Source organism: Budorcas taxicolor, chromosome 10, assembly GCF_023091745.1.
Source record: "Budorcas taxicolor isolate Tak-1 chromosome 10, Takin1.1, whole genome shotgun sequence".
NCBI lineage: Eukaryota > Metazoa > Chordata > Mammalia > Artiodactyla > Bovidae > Budorcas > Budorcas taxicolor.
The window spans coordinates 85,124,535-85,147,100 of NC_068919.1; the positions used below are offsets into that span (position 1 = coordinate 85,124,535).

The 22,566-nt window shown below is 48.7% G+C and overlaps 2 protein-coding genes across 4 annotated transcripts in view; one reads left to right on the forward strand and one right to left on the reverse strand.

Moving 5' to 3' along the window:
• Positions 1-9,558, forward strand: part of LOC128054653 (feline leukemia virus subgroup C receptor-related protein 2-like) — a 30,593-nt gene extending 21,035 nt beyond the window's left edge. The window contains exons 5-11 of the mRNA XM_052647298.1: positions 221-324; positions 3,657-3,767; positions 4,840-4,945; positions 5,093-5,204; positions 5,778-5,820; positions 8,866-8,878; positions 9,550-9,558. Of these exons, the coding sequence (XP_052503258.1) occupies positions 221-324; positions 3,657-3,767; positions 4,840-4,945; positions 5,093-5,204; positions 5,778-5,820; positions 8,866-8,878; positions 9,550-9,558 (498 nt within the window). The remainder of the gene's footprint in view (positions 1-220; positions 325-3,656; positions 3,768-4,839; positions 4,946-5,092; positions 5,205-5,777; positions 5,821-8,865; positions 8,879-9,549) is intronic.
• Positions 9,559-13,265: 3,707 nt separating this feature from the next.
• On the reverse strand, positions 13,266-22,243 carry LOC128054654 (ergosterol biosynthetic protein 28 homolog). 3 transcript variants are annotated; one of them, XM_052647301.1, is made up of 6 exons: positions 21,968-22,243; positions 19,846-19,911; positions 19,477-19,640; positions 16,822-16,912; positions 13,525-13,643; positions 13,266-13,398 (listed from the first exon to the last, which is right to left on the reverse strand). In XM_052647301.1, exons 3-6 carry the CDS (start codon positions 19,607-19,609, stop codon positions 13,319-13,321), a joined length of 423 nt encoding a protein of 140 aa, XP_052503261.1. In that variant the 5' UTR covers positions 19,610-19,640; positions 19,846-19,911; positions 21,968-22,243; the 3' UTR covers positions 13,266-13,318. The 3 variants fall into 3 exon arrangements, with proteins under 3 accessions (XP_052503261.1, XP_052503260.1, XP_052503259.1); XM_052647300.1 differs by lacking the exon at positions 21,968-22,243 and adding an exon at positions 21,777-21,867; XM_052647299.1 differs by lacking the exon at positions 21,968-22,243 and adding an exon at positions 21,278-21,438.
• Between the last annotated feature and the right edge of the window lie 323 nt (positions 22,244-22,566).

A 22,566-nucleotide genomic window follows, 5' to 3' on the forward strand; every position in this document is an offset into this window, starting at 1 on the left:
AGATTCAGTATGATCCACACACATCCAGGGTTATATTATGTTGGGAGGAGCAATTATTCTAGGATTCTGTCCCCAATGGCAGCTTCTTATAGGTCATCTCGTTCTAATACTTTCTGAGAACTGGCTCTAATGGCACGCCTTTACCCCTTTGCCTGCTGGTGACTGCGCCCCATCAGATGTTCTGTTCCATGCTTGAGTGATCCTTGGGGGGTTTTTCCAGGGGGAAGGTGTGATAGTTGGAAGAATCGGCCTGACCATCGCTGTTGCAGGAATGCTTGGGACTGTGATCTCAAGCATCTGGCTGGATAGGACCAAAACCTACAAGTAAGTGACTCTTCCTCTTGGACTGAATTGGAGACTGGTTTTTTTTTTTTTTTTTTACAACTTGATTTTTTTTTTTTTTTAATTTTTTATTTATTTATTTATTTTTTATTTTTTTATTTTTATTTTTATTTTTTTATTTTTATTTATTTTTTTTTTGGAGACTGTTTTGAAATGACTTGTTCATTAGCAACCTGGCTCAGCAGCTGGGGTCTGAGTGGTCAAGGAGGCAGTTCAGATGTATCTTCTTGGAGGCTCAGTTTCCTCATTTATAAAATGAGGGAAGCAGTTCCTTCCCTGTGGGGACCATAGGAAGATTAGAGATAGAGGACATGAGGCCTTTCCGAGTTCCATCTGAAGTAGATCATGGAAGGAGCAGAGGAAGGAGAAAAGAAACATGGGAAAGGATCAGCAGTTGGAAGTATGTGGAAACGCCAAACAGTGGGGATGAGAAGGTGATTGCATTGCCAGGTTCCCATGGCTCCTTCATGGACCCCCTGGGGTTAACCAGGGTGCTCTGTGCTTCCAACAATTTTCAGTGAATTACCTTGCAATTACTTCCACATCATTGGTAAATACTGTGATATGGTTTAGTCCTGATTACACTGTGTGTTTCTAAGAGCCACTAAAATTTTAGTGGATTGCAGGCTAATCGGAGAAGGCAATGGCACCCCACTCCAGTACTCTCTTGCCTGGAAAATCCCATGGACGGAGGAGCCTGGTAGGCTTCAGTCCATTGGGTCACTAAGAGTCGGACACGACTGAGAGACTTCACTTTCACTTTTCACTTTCATGCATTGGAGAAGGAAATGGCAACCCACTGCAGTGTTCTTTCCTGGAGAATCCCGGGGACGGGGGAGCCTGGTGAGCTGCCATCTACAGGGTCACACAGAGTTGGGCATGACTGAAGTGACTTAGCAGCAGTAGCAGCCAGGACGCTTAGTAAAAACACAGATCCCTGGGTTCCACCCCTCATGGATGTCAATTCAGTTCCACCCCTTATGGATGTCAATTTTTAAATTGCATTTAAAAATCAACCTAGATACCTTGATTCAGTAGCCAGCCTTGGGAAAAGTGCTCTGAAAACAGAGGCTCAACTTGTGTCTGTCCCAGGCTCCACATCCACTGGGTGCTCAGTTAATGCTGCTCAGTGAGGCAGCTGCCTGGGCTGTCCTGCGCTGGGCAGGGGAGTATTCTGGGCTGCTTTGTCAAGGCCTCCAAAGTTCCCAGTGTCTGGAGGCGACAGACAGCGGCAGACCTGTTCTTTGCACACAAACCTGCTTCTGTGAGGCTCTGGTCAGACCAGGGCTCCCTCTGGCCGCCCTCGGCAAAGGCCAGCTGAGGCCCTCCCTGGGGATGTGGCTGCCTGGCTGGACACAAGGAGGAGCCTGGCTGGCCCTAATTACTGCTGGTGGAGCTGGGCTACTGCCTCGTTTCTGCCATATGCTGGTTGCTGGTTTCAGGCAGTGAGGACTGACCACCCTTGAACCGGGGAATAACAGCATTTCTCTTCCAGGCTTGCTCTATGGCAACAGAAAGCAGGGATTGGAATGTTTGCTGGGCCAGGATGTGGGCAACCAGATGATCCAGATGAACCAGAAAAGACAGTGAAAGGCTGGGAGGACACTGCAGAGTCTAGCTGACACGGTTCCTAGTGGCATTTGATGTCTGCATCCTGCAATCAGCAGGGACATTCTTCTTTCTGCTCCACTACTTGGGCAGAGAAAGGGTGGGGGAGCTCTGTCATCTGGGCATTTTGGTGCCTGTTCCTTCTCCCTGAGGCCCCCAGGTGTGTCCCCTTTGGTTTGGAGACGGAAATTGGATGGTCAGGTCTATTTATGTCTGGCTGAGGCTACAGATAGTTTTGCAGACAGGCTAGTGGTTTAAGAAGAAGCTGTGTGTAAAGAAATACGGCAAAAGGTAAGCTTGTGTGGTCAGCAAGGGAGATGGGTGTCCATGGGGCTGGGTTCTGCAGCGGGAGGGCCTGGATGCGGGGAGCAGGGCGAGAAGAGATGAAGGCCCTCTGACCTCAGCAGCTGCTCTGAAGACCCAGGAGGGAGAGGTGTCCTTCAGAGGCTGTTGCTCTTTTCCAGAAACTACCAGGGTGTTAGTCTTCCTGTGTAGGGGAGCAGAAACAGGACAGATTTCCAAGCCCAGCTCTGGGTTCAAATTTTAGCTGTGCGGTTATTGCGTGTGTGACTTTGGACACATAACCTGAGCCTCATGTTTCCTCTTTGGTCACATTCAGGATAGTTGTACAGACTTTTCTTGCACACCTTTGGTAAGAGTTGAATGAAATACTAACTGCATGTAAAGGGCTCAACAGAATTCCTGGCATCCAATCACTGCAGTATCAGTCTGACGTAAGCACAGTATACACAGCTGGCCCCACCGTGTTTCTGGCTTCAGCAGAGATGAGGGAAGGCTCTGAGCTTTCGTGGTCTGAGTCCTGATGCTCGTGGCCAGAGTGCACAAGCAGGTCCCTTGTGGGTCCCTGGCCTCAGTCAGGAGGACAGGGAGAGGGGCCAGTCCCAGTGCAGGAGTCAGGGCCACAGCAGTCCTGAGGGGCAACCTGGGGGAGAGGTGCGTGGAGGGGCACGAGCAGGGTGAGCCCGAAGCAGAAGCCAGCACTGCTGGGCCTTCTGAGGGACCAGCAGAGGGACATGCACCCGGCAGGGGCGCAGCTTTCTCCCTTGGGCTTTGGAGTCAAGGACTCGTTCAGGGCTGGGGAATGTTCTCTCAGCTGTACTGTCAAGAGTGGAGGAGTTCAGATTCAGCGGAAAAGCTGTGCTGCACATGTGCAGGTGGCAAGAGGAAGGACTCAGAGATGACAGAGACTCTCACAGTCAGGGCCCTGTCTGGCACTGTCTTGGGGTCGGGGGGCGATGCAGACTAGCAGAATGGGCTTCTTGGTCCTGTGACCACTGCCACCTGACCACAGCTGATGTGTGTGCCTTTTTTCTTTTTGGTGAAGGAGAAGGAGATGAAAGAGCTGTGCCCTTCTTTTATGTAGGTAGGATGTGTCAAGTCCAGGTGCAGAGTGATCTGGTTGAGAGGGGTTTACAGCAGAACATACATGCCTCAAGATGCTTCATACTGTCCTGGTCTGACCCTTGGTAGCTCTGAGCACAAGAACTATTTGTGTGATCATGGGTCTTCTGTCCACTAACCACATGGACACCGTGTTCATGTGAGTAGATGTCCCAGCACACAGCAGAGGACTTGACAAATATTAGATGCCCCAAGGATGGAAGGGAGGGAGGGAGAGAGGGAGGAAGGAAATATCCTGGTGAAGTCTGCGGGCCGTCACTTAGAACCTTCGCCTCTCTCTGTAGGGAGACCACCCTCGTACTCTACATCATGACTGTAGTGGGCATGGTGGGATACACAGGGACCTTGAACCTGGGACACCTGTGGATAGTATACATCACTGCTGGCATAATTGGGTAAGTCTCACCTCTCACATGCTTAACTGGAAAGTACCACTGCACAGCTCCTAGAGCTCTGACCTCCTAGAAGCAATAGGAGTCCCTCTGCAGCCTTTCACTGACCTCCAGAAAAAATGGAAATAGTGGCCAGAGGTCATGTTCACCTGTCACATTTCAGAAGGCTCCCTGGGGGCTTCCAGGCCCATCCATGCTGATGAGATGGACCGTGTCCTTCACAAATCTCTAGGAGGCTAGGAAATGTCCTGTCTTTATGAATTCTGCCTGGGACAACAAGGGGGCCACAGAAGCACACGGGTCTGGGAATCAGAAAGGGTGGATCTTAATGTCACTTACGCCGGGGACTATCTAAAACCACAGGCATGTCACATAACTGCTCTGAGACCCAGAAGATAAGAGTGGCCTGCCATATGTATGCAGCTGTTAGAAGTGATGAGAGTGATTACAGATGCGAAGCAGCAGAAGGTGTGGTGCGGATGTCAGACCACAGGACTGGCATTTTCTAGACCAGTTATATGAGAAGGAACCTGTCCACAGGGATCTCTGCTCATTGCCACCTCCCAGTTGTTTTTCTGTGGGCTGTACGTGACTGTGTGTGTGTGTATGAGAGAGAGAAAGAGAGAGAGATTGAGTCCTGCTTTGCTGGCACCTCTCTGAAGGACACTCAAGACCCCAACCCCTCCCCTTGAGTCCCAGAGAGCTATGGAGAGGCTGGTCAATATCCAGGGACTTCCCTGCCAGCCCAGGGCCATGTAGCCATCACACAGCAGTTCTCAGCTGAGGGCTGAACATTCCAGGCATCCCAACCCCTCTTGTAAATGCTGACCCTATCTAATTGATGGTCAGATGCGGAAGGAACAGGGATCCCCAAAGGGCCGCTGAGAAAATAGCCTCAGCTCCTTTCTGGCCTGCAAGGGTCCCTGTTTCCTTGGCCTGGCCTGATTTTCAAGGGCCTGGAATGTCTTGATGGGAAGAAAGACAACAGGCAAAGTCGTTATACGGAGGAGATGGGCTCCTGTCCTCCTTGTTCTGGAAGTCCTCCCTTACCTTGTTTCTGTGATCTGGTTGTCAGCTTCTCCATAACCGGCTATCTCACTCTGGGGTTTGAGTTTGCTGTGGAGCTGACATACCCGGAATCAGAAGTTGTGTCGTCTGGCCTCCTCAACGTGTCTGCCCAGGTAGGCCTCTCGTTGGGTGGTGGCACCGGAGCCGTGGGTCTGTGTTCCCTACTGGGCTCGGCGGGTGCAGGTGCTGCATTAGGGCAGCTCAGCTCCCCATGGGCTGCTTGGCTGGGCCCGTTTCCAGTCTTCCCCATGTCTTTGCAGGTATTTGGGATCATCTTCACCATCTCCCAGGGCCAGATTATCGACAACTATGGAACCATGCCTGGGAACATCTTCCTGTGTGTCTTCCTGACCCTTGGGGCAGTGCTCACTGGTGAGTCAGGGCCCCAGGACAAAGTGATGCTCTGACTGCGCCCAAGTTTATGCTGTTGGCAGATTCAGACCCCAGTGTCCTGACTGATCACACAGATCTGGGACACTGGAGCAGAGGTGCAAAGCGGAGGGCTCGTGAGGAAGTATCTTTGGGAGGCATGAGCATGGGCTTTGCCCCCACCCTACCCCCAAAAGACCCTTGTTGGAACCCTGCACTGTGACACTGACCTCCATAGCTCTTCGACCTTGGGCAAGTGGACCAGCCTCTGGAGCCCCACTTTCCTAATCTGTAGAATGGAGATGGCTGTGAAGCTTGGAGCACTGTGTGCAAACTCCCTGGAAATATCAGGGGTCTATGCATGGAGGCCACTGTCATCACTGGGTTCTTCCTGTCTGGCACAGCAGTGATTCCCAGGCTCTGTCAAGCTGGCTGGTGGAACCTCCAGATCCCTGGAAGGTCTGGAGGAGATGGGATACCCGTGACCCTTAGGAGAGTAAGCACTCCCTCTCGTGGATGAGCTTGACCATTGCTCTGCTTGATAACTTGCCCTTCTTTGTCATCCCTTGATCTTAGCATTCATTAAGGCAGATCTCCGGAGGCAGAGGCTCCTGAGACTGTGAGTATGTGGGAGCTGCTGGGCCAAGACGTGGGCACAGACTTTGCTGAGGCTGTGGCACTGGTGGGAAGCGGGGGGAGCGCCCGGGGGACTGGTAGCTGTGAGAGCCGCTCAGCGTCACACACGTGGAGACAAAGGGTTTCCTCCGCGGGGCTCAGCCCTGCTTTTCTGCTGCCCTCTCCGGGTTTTTCCTCCTACTTCCTTCCCTGCTCCTGGCCTCCCTGCTCTGGTCCCCAGAGCTGGGCCCTGTGTCACGATTTGCGGAGCAACACCCACCCCGGGGTCCTGAGACAAGTCCCGAGGCCCCAGCTCCTCTCCTCTCAGCCTCCATCGGTGACTGGGGAGGAAGGCTGGGGGCTGGCTCCATCACCCTGTCGTGGTGGTGGTAGTCTCCAGGCAGTGGCTCTCCTGGCATGTGACTGCCCCCCAGGCAGTGGGCAGTGCCAGGGGACGGAGAGACCACTGGATTGCTAGCAGGGCTCTAAAAGGAGAAGTCAGGAAGCAGACATTGGTGGTGAAAGGGGAGAGGACCAGGAGTTTGATCTAGAACAGAGAAGTGCTTCCCAATTGCTCTAATGGGCTATGGAGTATTTTAATCAAACTGTTAGGTTTCAAGTCTGAGCCAGGATGAAAGGAATTTTCAGCTCTAGGAAGGAGCATAGTAGGATATATTCCTTTTAAAATAGAAGAAAAGACCTAAGCTAATTACAGAGGTAATACATGGTTCTTTGTAAAATAACTTTACAAAATATGGAAAAGTGTAAAAATTTAATGGTTACCTGTAATAGTGTCAGGTAGAGATGAGGTGCTGTTATTTTTGCATTTCTTATATGTGTCTGTGTCCACATATAATAGTGTACATAGCTGTATTTTTAATAGAAATGGAATCTTGTTCTTCGTGCTTTTTTTTTCACTTGTTCAGTTCAGTTCAGTCACTCAGTCGTGTCCGACTCTTTGTGACCCCATGAATCGCAGCGCGCCAGGCCTCCCTGTCCATCACCAACTCCCGGAGTTCACTCAGACTCACATCCATTGAGTCAGTGATGCCATCCAGCCATCTCATCCTCTGTCGTCCCCTTCTCCTCCTGCCCCCAATCCCTCCCAGCATCAGAGTTTTTCCAATGAGTCAGCTCTTCACATGCCAGCACTTTATCAGTTCATTAGTTTCTTACGATACACTTTCCCCCCACTTGCAGCATACCTTTAATGACTGCACAATGACCTAAGAACTGCACATGGATACACACGATTTAATAGTTTTCTTGTCCAGGAACATTAAGGTTGTTTCTAAATTTTGTTTTTAAACAATATTGTGATCAGTATCCCAGAAGCTGGATCTTTGGGCATGCTCTTTAGCAAAGTATTTCCTTGAGTAACGGGTCAGTGGTCATGCCCATTTTTAAGACTTTGGTATGTATTACTCAGCTGTCCTCTAGAAAGGTACTGTCAATACTACTTGTTTACATTGCTCTCAGAGTATGTAAGGTCCAAACTGACGTATTTACCAGTTTGAAAAATCTTTGTCAACTTCCACAAGAAAAATTGAATCTGAAACAGGTATATTTAGTCCTTTTGATGATTGGATGCTAATCTTTAGGACTTTGTCCTCTGATCTCACGCTCTGGAGTTGGCAGGTGGCAGCAGGTAGCAGGGGAAGGGGGAGATGGCCTGGGACAGGACATTCAGTGGGAACACAGGGAACACCTGAGACAGGGGCGGTCTCCTCAGGAGCCTGTGAGAACCCTGCCATCAACCTGTGGAGATGGTCTGGTCCCTGTGCCAGAGACAAGGAAACGTGATCTGGGACACTTCGGTGAATCCATTGGGAGCCTGGGTAAAAGATACCTGTGATAACAGGATGGATTCTAGTAAAAACGTTTCAATTTGAAATGTGACCCATTGTGTGAAGTGATACAAATTTTGCTATGTTTACTTTATAATCTGTGTTTCCCTTTCAGATTTAGGGAAGTGGAAGTCATAAGTGGCTGATATTTGTAGCAACCAGAGATAATTTAGTAAGTAACATTTTAGTCATTTCCCTGTGTGTTTCCTGTGGGTACACTGTGCATTGGGCTTTCTACCCTGCTTGTTTCTGCAGGAGAGTCTGACAGCCTTTCTACACCACTGCCCCCCAACCGCACGTCCCCATGTACACGTCCGTTTCCTCCTGTTTGCTACTTAGGTCGTCCCACATTTCCCTGTCTCGCAGGCAGTTCCTTGCCCCCGTGGGCCAGGCTTGTTATCCAGCAGGCGGTGAGGGCTCAGTCCTGTGCGTGTGGACTGCGGGAAGCAGCGCGAGTCGGGCCAGGAGGCCAGTGGGTGCAGGCTCACGGTGCTGTCCTGGATGCACCTGGAGGGCTGGTGGGACGGGGGTCAGAGTCACGCGGGGCTGGGCCCAGGGGAGTCAGGGCTGTCAGAGGGCGTCGTGAAGGAGCTGTCATTTCCCCACCGAGGTGGCAGGTGTGAGTGGGACCTGCAGACCCTCCCAGGACATCAGCCTCAGTGCCAGGGGACAACAGGGCAGGGAGCGCATCGGGCCGGAGCTGCGCTTTCTGATCAGTGAGGTGTGTCATTGGCAGAGTCAGAACTTCCAGTGGGTCAGGACTGACGCTGATGATGACAATCTGTGTTTGGGTTTCCATTTTTCTTCCAGTTGGTAGTTCTTGGCCACAGAGACATAAGCCTTGTTTGGTTATGATTTCAAGGTGGTCGTGCTGAAGGAGGCGGGTGTGTATGCATGAGTGTGTCAGAGACAGGAGGTGGCGTGAGTGGTTGAAGGCGGCTGCTGGTTCCTGAGTGAGGGCTTCTCAGGGCTGAGGCCAAGCTGGTGCCGACAAGCTAGCAAGATGGAGAACTGGATGCTGGATCTCCCGCTTTGCCTCTGCCACGGGCTGCCCTGGGGGTCGTGGCGGGTGAAGTGCCGTTTGTCCAGCTGACGTGGCCTGCGTGTGCTCCGCCAGCCTCGATGGTCAGAGCTGTGCGGGGCTCGGCCCGTGCTCAAGGCCTTGTTGGGAGCGAGATGAGCCCCTGAGGGAGGAAGCAAAGTGTTCCTGAAACAGCAGACAAACGCCCAAGTTGGCAGTTAGTACTTAGGGGCCTCAGAGCATAATCTTCAGGGCATATTAATCCCACCCAGCTAACAAGTGTGACCCTGAAGAACTAATTCTGAGCCATCGTCCTCAAGCAATCTGATAGCTAAGAGCCGAAGCCTCCTCTTCTCTGGGGAGCTATATTAGTATATACATACTGTGAGCCATACCGCATCCTGTCTTTGTAACACTTCCCTGTGCATCTGTTCCACACACGTGGTAACTGTATTCCTCCCCTGGGGGCTGCCCCTGACCGGGGGTAGTCAGCACTCCTGAGGGGGGTGCAGACCTGGCCCTTCCACAGGCACGTGGGGGTCCATCCAGATGGGGCGAGGCTGTCAGAAGGGGAGGAGGGTAACCGGAGCTCAGTGGCACTCACAGTGAGATGGTCCCTGGAGGCTGTGGTGTCCTGGAAGGCTGACCTTTTCGCTCCTCCTTTGCTCCTGTCGTGATGGTGTGTGTGTCTGGGGAGCACTGTGCGTGACCGGAGCCCCTGTCCTTGTTTTGTTCAGTCGGGGATGCTGAGTGCCTGGGACTCTGGTCTTTCCCCTGGATTCCAGACGCACAGGCAGGCAGATACTCAGCAGGGTGGAGTCCCTACCTCCTCACCCCAAGGGCTGTCTCCTTGTCTGTCTTGTAGAAACCCTAGGAGGGGGAAGAGGAGAAGGACAGCAAGAGCAACAAAGCCCCCACCACTGTTCAGGAGGAGCATTTCTGAGAGAGCGGAGGAGCAACTCGGGGGACTCGGACCGCCCCCACCTCTCCAGCCAGCACAGCTCTGCCTGCCAGCCCCACGGCCTTCACCCAAGCAGCTTCTGGGGGAACTGGGAGGAATATCTGTGTCTTGTAGGACAGTGCTCTGCCTCTTGGAAGCCACTCCAGAGCTTACGCTGTCTCCGTGGGGGAAATGCTCTTTCCACCACACAGGTTGGGGCCCTGCCCTCCTCCTGCAGGTTCTGGGAGCTGAGGGGCCAGAGAGAATCCTGGAGTCAGTCCTGGCTGCTGCCTCACCTTCCTGCCCCAGCCCCTCTCTAGGGAGATGTTCTCCAGAGGAAGGGTGAGCCCAGCCCATGGTCTGTATCCATCACTGCAAACTCACCTGGATCATTGCCCTGAGAACTCCAAGGTCTCCTGAGAGATGAAAGGAAAGAAGAAAAGGTGGCCCTTGAATGGGCCTTGGGTCTGCTGGGTTAGATAACCTCGCCCACCTCTGGTGGGGACTGTTTGCAGCCCCAAACCCTCTCCTCACCCCTTCTCCAGCAACAATCCTTTCTCAGACACCCTGAATTTAAAGGGACTCCTTTCAATCAGCCCAAGCTGACCGCTCCTGCCTTGCCTGCATTGGGCTGTACTCAACGGCTTGGGGACGATCGCCTGAAAATAAAACGTTTGTGCCAGTTCTCCTGTGCCCTGGACTCTGTAATCAAGATGCCTGTCCTGTTTAGTTGTGCCCACTGCCTCAGCCTCAGCGCCTTGGAGTTGCCTGCGTGGCAGCGGTGCTTGGGCCAGGACCCGAGGTGTGCCCGCGGTGTCTGTGTCTGTGTGCACAGATCCTCTGTACATAAGAAAAGTCAAACTTCTGGTAGTAGGACCGAGTTAGGGCTGGGAGGGAAGTGGACAGTGATGGTTTTTCACTTTTTGATGAGGCCAAAGTGTTTACTCTTCAGTCCCTTAAAATGCATAAACAAAATGCTTGCTGAAACCATTGCTTCATTTTTAAAATATAAATAGTTATTATGGCTTGCCTTGTCATTTGTTGGGGCAGAGACAGGTTTGGGGGTGGGAATGGGAAGGAGAGGTGGGGGCTCCATTCCATGAGAGGTGGTCCTCTGCTGCATAGACGTTGCCATCTAGTGGGTTATTATTTTTTAAATTTTTTTTTTATTGAAGGATAATTGCTTTACAGAATTTTGTTTTCTTCTGTTAAGCTTCAACATGAATCAGCCATAGGTATACATACATCACATCCCTTTTGAAACTTCCCCCCATTTCCCGCTCCATCCCACCCCTCTAGGTTCTGTACCTCCCTCCTCTCCCAAATCGCAGTGCCTGGTTTTCTAGAGTCTTAGCACTGCCTGGGGTTGTTCTTTCAGGTTTGGGCTTGACAGTCTGATTCTTGACTACAGGGACATTGCCTGGGTCATTCATGTTTCCTTCCCAAGTGTCTGGCATGGAATAAGTGTTCAGTAAACGCTTGCTGAAGTAGCGAATGGGTTCTCGCATCTGTACTCTGTGCGTGAGGGTTCCGCCAGTGTGGAGGGGCTCAGGGCTGTGTCTGGATGGCAGCCGTCTGCTCCAGTGCCTTGTCCTTGGGTTCTGGCTGTTCAGTTGTGTGCTCAGAATTTGGAAGGTGGGGACAGAGAGGAGGAAGATTTGACTTCATGAGAACTGAACAAGAGACGAAAGGCAGCCAGGTTTACCTGGGTCTTGTGCTGTCCTACTCACTATGGTGTATTTGATCTGCAGAAAGCTGGGATCTTCCTCTGCTGGGCTTCAGAGGAAGGCAGGAGCACTCTGGGCTTAGAGGCAGCCAAAGTACCAGGACAGATCAGAGCAGAAGGTTTCTCTATTTATTACAAGTCTCATTACACAAATACAGCTGACGGAAGGTCTACAAGACCCTTCCAGCCCTGATCCACCTGTAGGCACAAGGACAGGGGCCACACTCACTGGCTGGGGAGCCCTTCTTGGAAGAACTGCTTGTCTCTCAGATGGTTCAGAGTCTTGGGGTCCAGCAGCAGAGAGAAAGCCAACCTGGATGGACAACCTCTCAAAGCAATCCGGTGGCAATGCTCTGGGCAAATTAGCAGCCTGAAGTTTCACAGCTTGCATCTTCCAACCATAGAAGTCAAGTCAATAGTTAAAAATAAAATGAAAAAAGGAGAAGGCTGGAAAAGTAGTGCTGGAAGAGGCTGTGGGTGCGGGAAGGGCACACAGTGGGCTTCAGATATATTGGCAGTTCCTTGATTTGGACGGACGTACATCATTCTAAAATCATTCTTTCAGTTTAGTTCAGTTCAGCCACTCAGTAGTGTCTTTTTGTGACCCCATGAACCACAGCACACCAGGCCTCCCTGTCCATCATCAACTCCCAGAGTCCACCCAAACCCATGTCCACTGTGTCTGTGATGCCATCCAGCCATTTCATCCTCTGTCGTCCCCTTCTCCTCCTGCCTTCAGTCCTTCCCAGCATCAGGTTCTTTTCAAATGAGTCAGCTCTTCTCATCAGGTGGCCGAAGTATTGGAGTTTCAGCTTTAGCATCCGTCCTTCCAATGAACACCCAGGACTGATCTCCTTTAGGATGGACTGGTTGGATCTCCTTGCAGTCCAAGGGACTCTCAAGAGTCTTCTCCAACACCACAGTTCAAAAGCATCAATTCTTTGGCACTCAGCTTTCTTCATAGTCCAACTCTCACATCCATACATGACCACTAGAAAAACAATAGCCTTGACTAGACAGATTTCTCTGCTTTTGAATATGCTGTCTAGGTTGGTCATAACTTTTCTTCCAAAGAGCAAGCATCTTTTAATTTCATGGCTGTAGTCACCATCTGCAGTGATTTTGGAGCCCCCAAAAATAAAGTTTGACACTGTTTCCCCATTTATTTGCCATGATGTGATGGAACCAGATGCCATGATCTTTGTTTTCTGAATGTTGAGCTTTAAGCCAACTTCTTCACTCTCCTCTTCCACTTTCAAGAGGCTTTTTAGTTCCTCTTCACTTTCTGCCATAAGGGTGGTGTCATCTGCATATCTGCGGTTATTGGTATTTCTCCTGGCAATCTCAGCTTGTGCTTCCTCCAGCCCAGCGTTTCTCATGATGTACTCTGCATAGAAGTTAAATAAGCAGGGTGACAATATACAGCCTTGACGTACTCCTTTTCCTATTTGGAACCAGTCTGTTGTTCCATGTCCAGTTCTAACTGTTGCTTCCTGACCTGCATATAGGTTTCTTAAGAGGCAGGTCAGGTGGTCTGGTATTCCCATCTCTTTCAGAATTTTCCACAGTTTACTGTGATCCACACAGTCAAAGGCTTTGACATAGTCAATAAAGCAGAAATAGATGTTTTTCTGGAACTCTCTTGCTTTTTCCATGATCCAGTGTATGTTGTCAATTTGATCTCTGGTTCTTCTGCCTTTTCTAAAACCAGCTTGAACATCTGGAAGTTCACGGTCCACATATTGCTGAAGCCTGGCTTGGAGAATTTTATTCTTTACATACTTTTAAATGGCATTGACTTTCTGTATGCATGTAATATCTTAAAAGTTTTTTAATTAAAGAAAAAAAAAAACCCCAAATGTGAAAGGATATAAGTGGATGATGGAGCAGAAATGAAACTGAAGAGCGTAGAGAAGGAAGAGGCGAGCAAAGGCGGGAGATGACATCTTGGACGTGGGGATGTTGGCCTCAGTTTCTCTTCTTCTGTCTGGATCCTGGTTCTGCTTCTAGGTGCTGGAGCCCCACTAGCATGCCCAGGATTGAGATACCTTAAATACAGACAGACAAGATTAGTGGCTGACCTCAGCACCGTGCTTTCTTATAATGCTTGTATAAGGCCTGTCTTTAGGGTTGGGACGGCTCCTGTGGGAGTTCCAGAGTCGCTGGATGCTTACTTGCCACCGTGAGGGGTGCCATGATGCCAATCGTGGTAGCCGCAGTCCCAAATACAAACAACTCAGAGAGGAAGTGCCCCAATGCAAGGAAGAAGGTCCAGAGCGTGACGTAGTAGAGCCTACAGGGGAGCAGACAGAAACGGGACCGAAGGTTCAGCTCGTTCAGTGCGGAGGAAGTGGTCAGACTTGAAACACACAAATCGAAACCCAGGAAATGACTACGGCTAAAGAAAAAGGAGACTTGGTCCCGCGAAAGACCTTGCTGCTGCTGCTGCTGTTGCTGCTAAGTCACATCAGTCATGTCCAACTCTGTGCGACCCCACAGATGGCAGCTGCTAGATCACATCAATTTATTCACCCCTAGGGCAAAACCGAAGCCTTCAACTGCTAAATCGAGAGGAGAATACCCAGCCATCCAGAGTGGCTTTGCAAGTCTTAGCAAGGTGGTGAAGCCAGTGATAGCAGAGTCTGGAGTATGGCAATCCTAGGTAGTGTAGACAATTTTGGATCAATCACACTTATGTATTCTACTTACTCAAACTGGCTTGACGCTAGTCCAAGCCTGCTTTGCAAGTTTCTGGCCAGGGGCTGGTCAGTGCTCATCTGATGGATGCCACCGAATGAAGGGCATGAATGCGGAATGGGTAGCAAGGGCCTTTCTTGGACTTTTAGATGATTTTACAACACTGGCTGCATCTAAGATACTTTGCATCCTAACCTAGTAAAATGATCACATGGAGGACACAATGACAACCTCACAGGAAGATAACTTGTTCCTCAGTTTTGACAAGGAGGTGGAGAAGACAGAAGTTATAGGAAGACGGACCACTTTGAGAGCTGGTATCTTTCTTCAACTATGAAATTTAAAAATTATGAAGTACTTCAAACATACAAAAAATCATTCATAATACAATTTACCCCTATACAACCAATACCCTACTCCATCAAATCTATCTTGACATTTTTGCTTCAGATACCATTTTCCTAAGAAATAAAATATTACAGATTTCAGTTAAATCTTCTTGGATGTCTTTTGCTTTCAAGTGAAAGTTGGCTTATTTAGAGAAATACCGATTAAATACGAAGAATGCAGACTGTTTCCGAAAGTGAGAACAGCTGGGAATTGATTTCAGGTTTCTGGTTAGGGAGGGAATATAATCAGAGAGCATATCAGAAGCACAGGGACAAAAAATCCAGGCTTTACAAAAAAGTTGGAAATAGAAGTCAGCATTTCCGGCTATCCTGTGTTGGGTGAAGGGGAAATGAATGGGTAAGAGATGTAAAGATAAGTCTGAGCTGTCCCTGTTCATCCCCAAAGCACAACAAAGAAAAGATACACCCCCTTCTACTTCTCAGTAATTCTTCATCATGGTAAAGGTCATTAAAATGATTATGCAGTCCTTACTCCTTCCCAGTCACCCTGAGAGGAAAAACAGACACACGAGTCTCATTTTATACATGAAGGGACTGAGATGCAGAGGTCTATAATAAACTTGCTGCTTCAAAGCTATTACCAGTAGAAATGAGACCAGAGCCTATTTTCCAGTTTTCATTCTTGGGCCTCAGAGTGTTTCCACTAAACCTCGCTGCTTCCAAAAATACATATCAATCTAGAACAAGTAGTCCATAGTTTCAGGTTCAAAAATATGAAAAAATAAAGCTGGAGAGATCACAGTGTTAACAGCCCTCAAATCCCACTTGTCCTAGTCTTCTCAGCTTAAATGAATTGAGTCTCTAATATGCAAATCTACAGAATCAGCAACAAAAATCACTGCTTCCCAGGGCTACTAGGAGTCATCTTAATCAAAGTCATGTGGAAGCATCTGGTATAATAAGAGGGGCTCAATAAATATCACCATCTCCTCTCTTGCCCAGATGCTGAGAGTCTGGCTAACACAAAAGTATTTTGGTATGAAGTTCTTTTGGTGGCCTTACCTGGGGACCTGAGCAAACTTTCCACCTTGATTGCGGTGAGGATTGGTGTTGGGAAGAAAGCTTGAGCCCCCTCCAGTGGCCAGTTCAGATTACAACACTATCTAGCTGCAACCAGGGGCTGCGACTGCCTGCACTTGTTCCACACTAGTTGTATAATGGAGAATGAAATGGCAGCCCACTCCAGCATTCTTGCATAGAGAATCCCATGGACAGAGGAGCCTGGTGGGCTGCTGTGCATAGGGTACCACAGAGTCGGACACGACTGAAGCGACTTAGCATGTATGCATGCATGCATTGGATAAGGAAATGGCAACCCACTCCAGTGTTCTTGCCTGAGAATCCCAGGGACGGGGGAGCCTGGCGGGCTGCCGTCTATGGGGTCCCACAGAGTTGGAAACGACTGAAGCGACGTGGCGGCAGCAGCAGCATGTCTGTATGAGGTCTTTCCAGGTGGCAAAGAGATAAAGAACCTGCCTGCCAATGTAGGAGCTCAAGAGATGCAGGTTTGATCCTACCCTGGGTCAGGAAGATCCCCTGGAGTAGGAAATGGCAACCCACTCCAGTATTCTTGCCTGGAAAATATCACTGACAGAAGAGCCTGGTGGGCTACAGTCCATGGGGTCGTAAAGAGTTGGATTTGAGTGTGCACACACACATGCATGCAGTCTGTGTGAGTCCTCTGAAGAGGCAGAATACAGAGGTGTGCTCAGCTCTCTGTGACCCTCTCTTCATGACTCTGTGTAAACACACAACCATTTACTAGTGGGCTCATGATGTCATAGATCATGATTTCTGTTCATCCCTGCCTCTCAAGGAGGAATGTGAGCATAGGCATGCCATGGCCTCTCTAAAAAGAGCAAGCACACTACCTCTTTAGTAGAAGAAAGGCTGACCCATTAGTAACAAAGTAGAGGGATATGATGCAGGCCACTGGATCACAACATAACCAGTTTGCTGTGTCCATTTCGAAGAATTGTTAAGCTTTATACACACTCAGGCCTGTGATGTTTTCTAGCCCTGGAAGGAATGGTACCTAGTAATCTTTTATCTTCATGTCCTAGGTTACTATATCAAATCATAGGCCATATGATGGAATCATAGTCCATCATAACTGCCTCTTGGCCCTGGGCATTTATTAGAATCAACTGAAGAAATCTTATCAAATTACCCAGACCTGGATACCAGATCAGTTAAATCATACACTCTGGAGATGGGTCCAGGAACTCCTGGTATCTTCTAAAGCCTTGCCTTGTTGATTTTCATGTACTGGCATTGTTAAATAAGTCTCTGAGGGAGGAACACAATGGCTCTACTCAGCACCCATTTCAAACACAGGGAGATGCTCTTCCCTCCTTTACATACGTTTTGTTGTGAATGTCGATGGCGCAGAGGCAGCGAACCACTGATGAGAGCAGTGTCCAGATTCCATAGGTCCGAGCTTGGAGGCCATTCACTGTGCAGCAGAAACAAGCAGGAGTGTTGAGAAGGGTGTGTCAGGGTTCCCTCCAAACTCCCCCAGCTTCACTGGAGGAGTCAGAGAGCTAAGCCTGTGATCCCCTTGGCTGGGCAAAGTACAGGCTCTGATGCTGCAGGTGGGAACTAAAAGGAATGGAAAGAATTCCAGAAGAACTGGTTCAGCTCCTCTTCCAATGCCTACAGTTGGGCGGGTGAGTTCCAAGAGTAGAAACCCAACAAACAGCCCACTTCGGCAGTAGCTCCTGGGTTAGCAGTTTATGGCTCTGCCTGGAAGCCGCTCTAGTGTTGGTGAGGCAAGTGAGTCTGAATCAGGATAAGTGTGGGGGAACATGGTGGAGAGCGGTCTGTCAATGCAAGATGCCTAGGAGGTCAGCAGATTTTCAGTGAGGCTGATGCAGGACAGAACGCAGAAATACTGAGCCCTGTCTAGATACCCACACCTGGTCTTCAACAGACCCAAGTCCCTGGATCTCCTGAATTCAGATCTATGTCATGTGAATGAAGCCCTAACAAGGCTGGTTTCCTGTACGTGCTGGAAGGGAGCAAAGCTCCGTGTTAGCCGGGGCCACTCTGCTCTTGCTAGCTTCATTCTGGCACTGCTGTGCTAATATCTTCTCCAGAGAGTATGAATCATAGTCCATCATAACTGTGCTTCTTGAACCTGGGCATATATTAGAATCAACTGAAGAAATTTTATCAAATTACCAAGACCTGGATACCAGATCAGTGAAATCGTATACTCTGGAGGTAGGCTGAAACCCTCCTGGTATTTTCTAAAGCCTTGTCTTGTTGATTTTAATGTACCAGCATTGATCCATGGTGAAAAGCAAAGATACTTCCTTTGCTGGTCTCCTGAGCAAGAGAAATTTTAAGGGACAAGACTCACAACCAAAATGTCTTTCAGGATTTTCCTTTAAGGATTTTTGAGCCTTTGGCAAACCAGACAGCAACACTAAATTCACAACCCCAAAGATCTTTAGATGGTTGTCATTTTGAGAAAAAAAATCCCATACCCCAAATTAATATTTAACGGTTAGTCCTGGAGTGAAGTCGCTATGTTGTGTCCGACACTTTGTGACCCCATGGACTGTAGCCTACTAGGCTCCTCGGTCCGCAGGATTTTTGAAGCAAGAATGCTGGAGTGGGTTGCCATTTCCTTCTCCAGGGGATCTTCCTGACCCAGGGATGGAACCCAGGTCTCCTGCATGGTAGGCAGACGCTTTACCATCTGAACCACCAGGGAAGTCAGTCCTGGAGGGCTATATATTTTTTTTCTTTTTACACTCTTTATAAAGCATTTTGATAGCTCTTCTGATGGAAAGATAGGAAATTTCTTTTTTCTACTTCTATATATCTCACTAAGGGTGAGATATACAAATGGAGAATCTCAGTAATCCTAACCAGAGTAGGCATCAAGTAAAATTCTTCTACTGGATGCTCCAGGGTCCTGGTATCACCAGCAAAGTACCAGGGGGTCTCGAGGGACCTATTTCCAGGCTGTGTGTGCATGCATGCATGCACAAGCTAACAAACACACTTCTGCTCAGCTATATGCCCTTCGGCAAATCACATAACCCCTGGACTTTTCTGTCTCAACTTTAAATTCAAAGGGCTAGGTGAGAAGACCTCTAAAAACCTGTGAATCTATACAGAGTTCCTGGACCACCAGAGGACAGCACTGGAGGGCGAAAAGTGGAATTGTTTCACCCACTTTTCCAGGTTGTCTAAGCCTACTGAACGTGAGCTTGGTTCAAAGTGAGGCTTAGCCTATTTACTTTCATTTTATACCCACATGTTGCAGAAAAAGGAGCTAGGTCAGAGTCTGAATCTGGGTTACCTATAAATGTGACATACAATTGTCGCTACTATGAAATGGTGCTGCAGCTCAAGCCACCCCACGTATCAAAGGAAAGAAGCGCAAGCTGAAATGTGCAACCACTCTCCAGCAGAGAGGCTCGGGACACTGGGGAAAGCCATCGTGGGCCTGTGGAAGTTCATGTGGGAAACCAACCTGGAGGGATTTTGGATATCTTTTCAGGGTCTATGTCATGGTTTGGGAAGACCTTAGATTAGTAATTCTCCATATGCAAGGTAGGGTATAAATGATATGCGCCATGACCTGATTTCCGAAAGAAGCTAATAGGAAAACCTTCTTCATGGTTTCCTCATCAGGCATCAGAGTCACCAAGGAACTCATTTCCTCATTCGTCCTTATAATGGTATTTGTACAGCCCCACTGCTGAGGGCAGTGTAAAATGAAGGGAAAGATATTCAGAGAAGCCTGGGGGGAGACACGTCTGTTATTTTAGTGACTTAGGCTTGCTAGCTTATGCAGCATCAGAATCACCTGGGAAGTTTCTAAAAAGAACTTCCTATGACACATCCAGGGGGTGAGAGATTCAGTAATTAGGTCTGGACAGGGAATTGGCCACCTGTGCTTTGTTTGGTTTTAGTTTCTTGCAGTTATTGTGATGTACAGCCAGGTCTGGGGACCACCATTTAGGCCACTGCCATAAAGAATGGAGGTGTTTGATTCCTTACCCAGGTCTGGCTTGCCGGTATAGAGCTTTTCATAGAGAAAGGTGTGGTCTCGGAAGCTCTGTAGTGAGTTCCCCGCGGCTACGATGGATACCATCAACAGCCAGCTTCGTAACACATTCAGAAACCGGCTCATGGCTCCCCTCCAATCTGAGAGGGCTTTTTGCCTTGGAAACAAAAGCAAAGGGCAAGAGACAACAGATGGTTAACGTGCTTCAATCATAAGCTCTGTAGTTAACCTGTGTCCCATTCATGAGGGTGGTACTAATCTTACTTTATCAGTCATTTCATAAACTCCTCTCCCAAGTGCCGGAGGCTCGTCTATCCCCATGCACTCCTCATAGGGTTGGCACAGTGCCTTTGAATACCTACCTTAAATCAAAGTGTGCTGCCCAGAGTAAAAAGGCTAAATGATGCAGTGGGTGGAAATGACAAACCCTGTGGGAAAAATGGAAAGAAAGAAACAGAAGAGAGGGAGGTGCCCAAACATCAGTATAAAGAAATAAAAGGACTTTGGTGTGAGACTTACAGAAATTGGTCTCAATATTTCATCATACTAATAGTGGTGAGTCAACAGCATACTCTGAAATAAGTAGCACCACGCTTATGTTTGTCTAAGGAATTTCTCCAAAATTAGCCTAAATCAGTATTCTCTTCTCTTGGCTAGAATTAGTCCCCTGGGATCTTTACTTGTAACCTGGTGTTTCACGTCAACCTTTTGTACTGCAAGTAGCTCAAAGGTGATTATAAATCTACTGATAGATACCTGCCTGGCTACTGGTGACCGATCCTTCCAGGGACAGACAAGCCTTCTATGTCTGAGTGGCATGTATGATTTGAGGGCATTATTAACATGCTTTAACTTTTTTATACTTTGGTTTTCAGGGATATCATGCTTCATAAATTAGGAGAACAATATAAAAGTTACAAATTAATAAATTGTGAGTTGACAAATAGTAAGAAAATTAGATGGAGAAGGAAACAGCAATGTTGGTGTTGGGTTGTAGAAGAATCTACAGTTATTGAGAATTTGTATATGTCATGCACTGTGCCAAGCACCTATCATATATTATCTCATTTAATCCTTAAACGGGGTTGGTAGACACTATTAATATTTCCACTTTATAGATGAAGGATGGCATAGAGATGTTAAGTGACTTGCTTAAGGTTACACAGTCTATAGATGAAAGAGCTTAGATAAAAACCATGTTCTATTGGTCTCTAAGATGTCTCACTGAGCATATTTTGATGAAGTTTCCATTTCTGTGAGAGACAAGCGAGCCATAGCCACCTGTCTTCAAGTGGTATAGAAAATAAGATCAGGCTATGTACTTTTTATTTAAAAAAGAGAACAAAATGTTAGATCAACCATTGCTGAGCACAGATTTCAATCATCTTGATTTAAATAAAAGCCATGTAGATAAAAATCTAATCATGGAAGTGCTATTTCTCATCTTTGCTATGTGACCCATGGTTTATCTATTGTCTGGTTAATTTCTTGAGCCTTAAGTGGCAAAATTATCAGGCTTCCTTTGTCACTTTGACAGTAGGCCTTTTGGCATGGTCCTACATTAGTCAGCTGAAACAAATATTAAAGTCAGTAAAGGCAGACGTGTGATGCACCAAAAAACACAGCAAGTTCCAGAGACAGAAGGGTCAGTGGATGAACCCCTCAGTGCAAATGGATCACAAAACTGGACTCTGTCAAAGTCCAGAGAGAATGAAGCTCTAATGGAATCACAGGCAGTTCCAGCATGGGCCAAGACACACACACTCCCCTCCCCCGACCTTATTGTTTTCTCACCATGCCTCACTAGGGAGGCTTAAGCTCTCAGCATCAGAAAAGCTGCATGGATGACCTCCCTCTTTGACAGAACTTATGCCCATTTCACAGAAATTCTCAGAAACTCCAGAAGATAGATGATGAAGGCAGAGCCTGAGCACTCTTCCAAACTGCTCTGCCAGTCCCTCAGCACGACTTCTTCAAAGCTTTTGAAGGCCTGTGAGAGTATCCAACATCTATTCTCAAAATTTACCCAGGCACAGACCAGCAAAGGTATAGTACTTTACTAGAGTCGGGAGAGAGAGTTTCCTTTCCTGGTCTCATTTTTCAGTAGCTGTGTGACTGTGGGGAAGTAATTTACACTTTACAGCTTAGATTTCCTTACCTGCAAAATGGAGATTAAAATTACCTAGTCCAAGAGTTATTATAAGAATTACTTTAGAAAGCAAAGGTTCCTCGTATTGTGCCAGGCTCAGAGTGGGCACTCATTTGTTCATCGATTCACTCGTTCTGTACCTACCAAGTTTTCATTTTCCCAGCTCCCTCTTTTCTTGGTCTCTGAAATCTCTTTTCCCCCTACAGGGTTGCCTCCCGGGTGTCTTCCTTCTGTCCCATCTCCATTGCTTCAGGCTGTGCGGATCCTCTCCATTAGAAGCCACACAGGCACCCACCTCTCCACCCCCCACCCCCCACCCCCGACAGTCATCCTACCTGGAGACAGTACTCTCAGCACAGCAGCAGCAGCAGTAGTAGCAACAGCAAAGGTACTGCCCCAGCCCAGCTCCAGACCTGAGTCTACCTGAGCCACTTGTCTCCGCCCCCACTCTCAACCCGGCTCCGGCATTGGTTTGTTGCCATCAGTCCTCTTTCTAATTGGCTGTTTAGGTTATGCTCGAGCAGGCGATGGGGCGTGAACCGCTTTACTGCCAATCACAGGTTGCCGCTCCGCAAACCTCACCCCCCAACACGCCGCCCTTGCAGTGAACCCTCCTGTTGAGAGCAGCGAAACACTCCAGGTTCGGAGTCAATCTTTTTGGGGCGGAGAGGGAAAGAGCAGAAAAAGTAAGTCAAGACTTCTGCGGGGAGCAGAGCCCTGTGCCCGCTCGGCGCGGCGGTGACGACAATTGTACGCGCCTGAAGCTAAGCGTCCTCCGCGCCGGGGCGCGGGCGCCTGCGCAGTGGGTCCGAGCGGGCGGTTGCTGGTTGGTTGTTGTAGTAACGGGGGAAGCCGGCCTCGGCTGCGGCCTTGAGCCCGGCTGGGGAAGGAGGAGGGAGGTAGGCGCAGAGCGCTGTCCCCGCCTGCCCGCCCC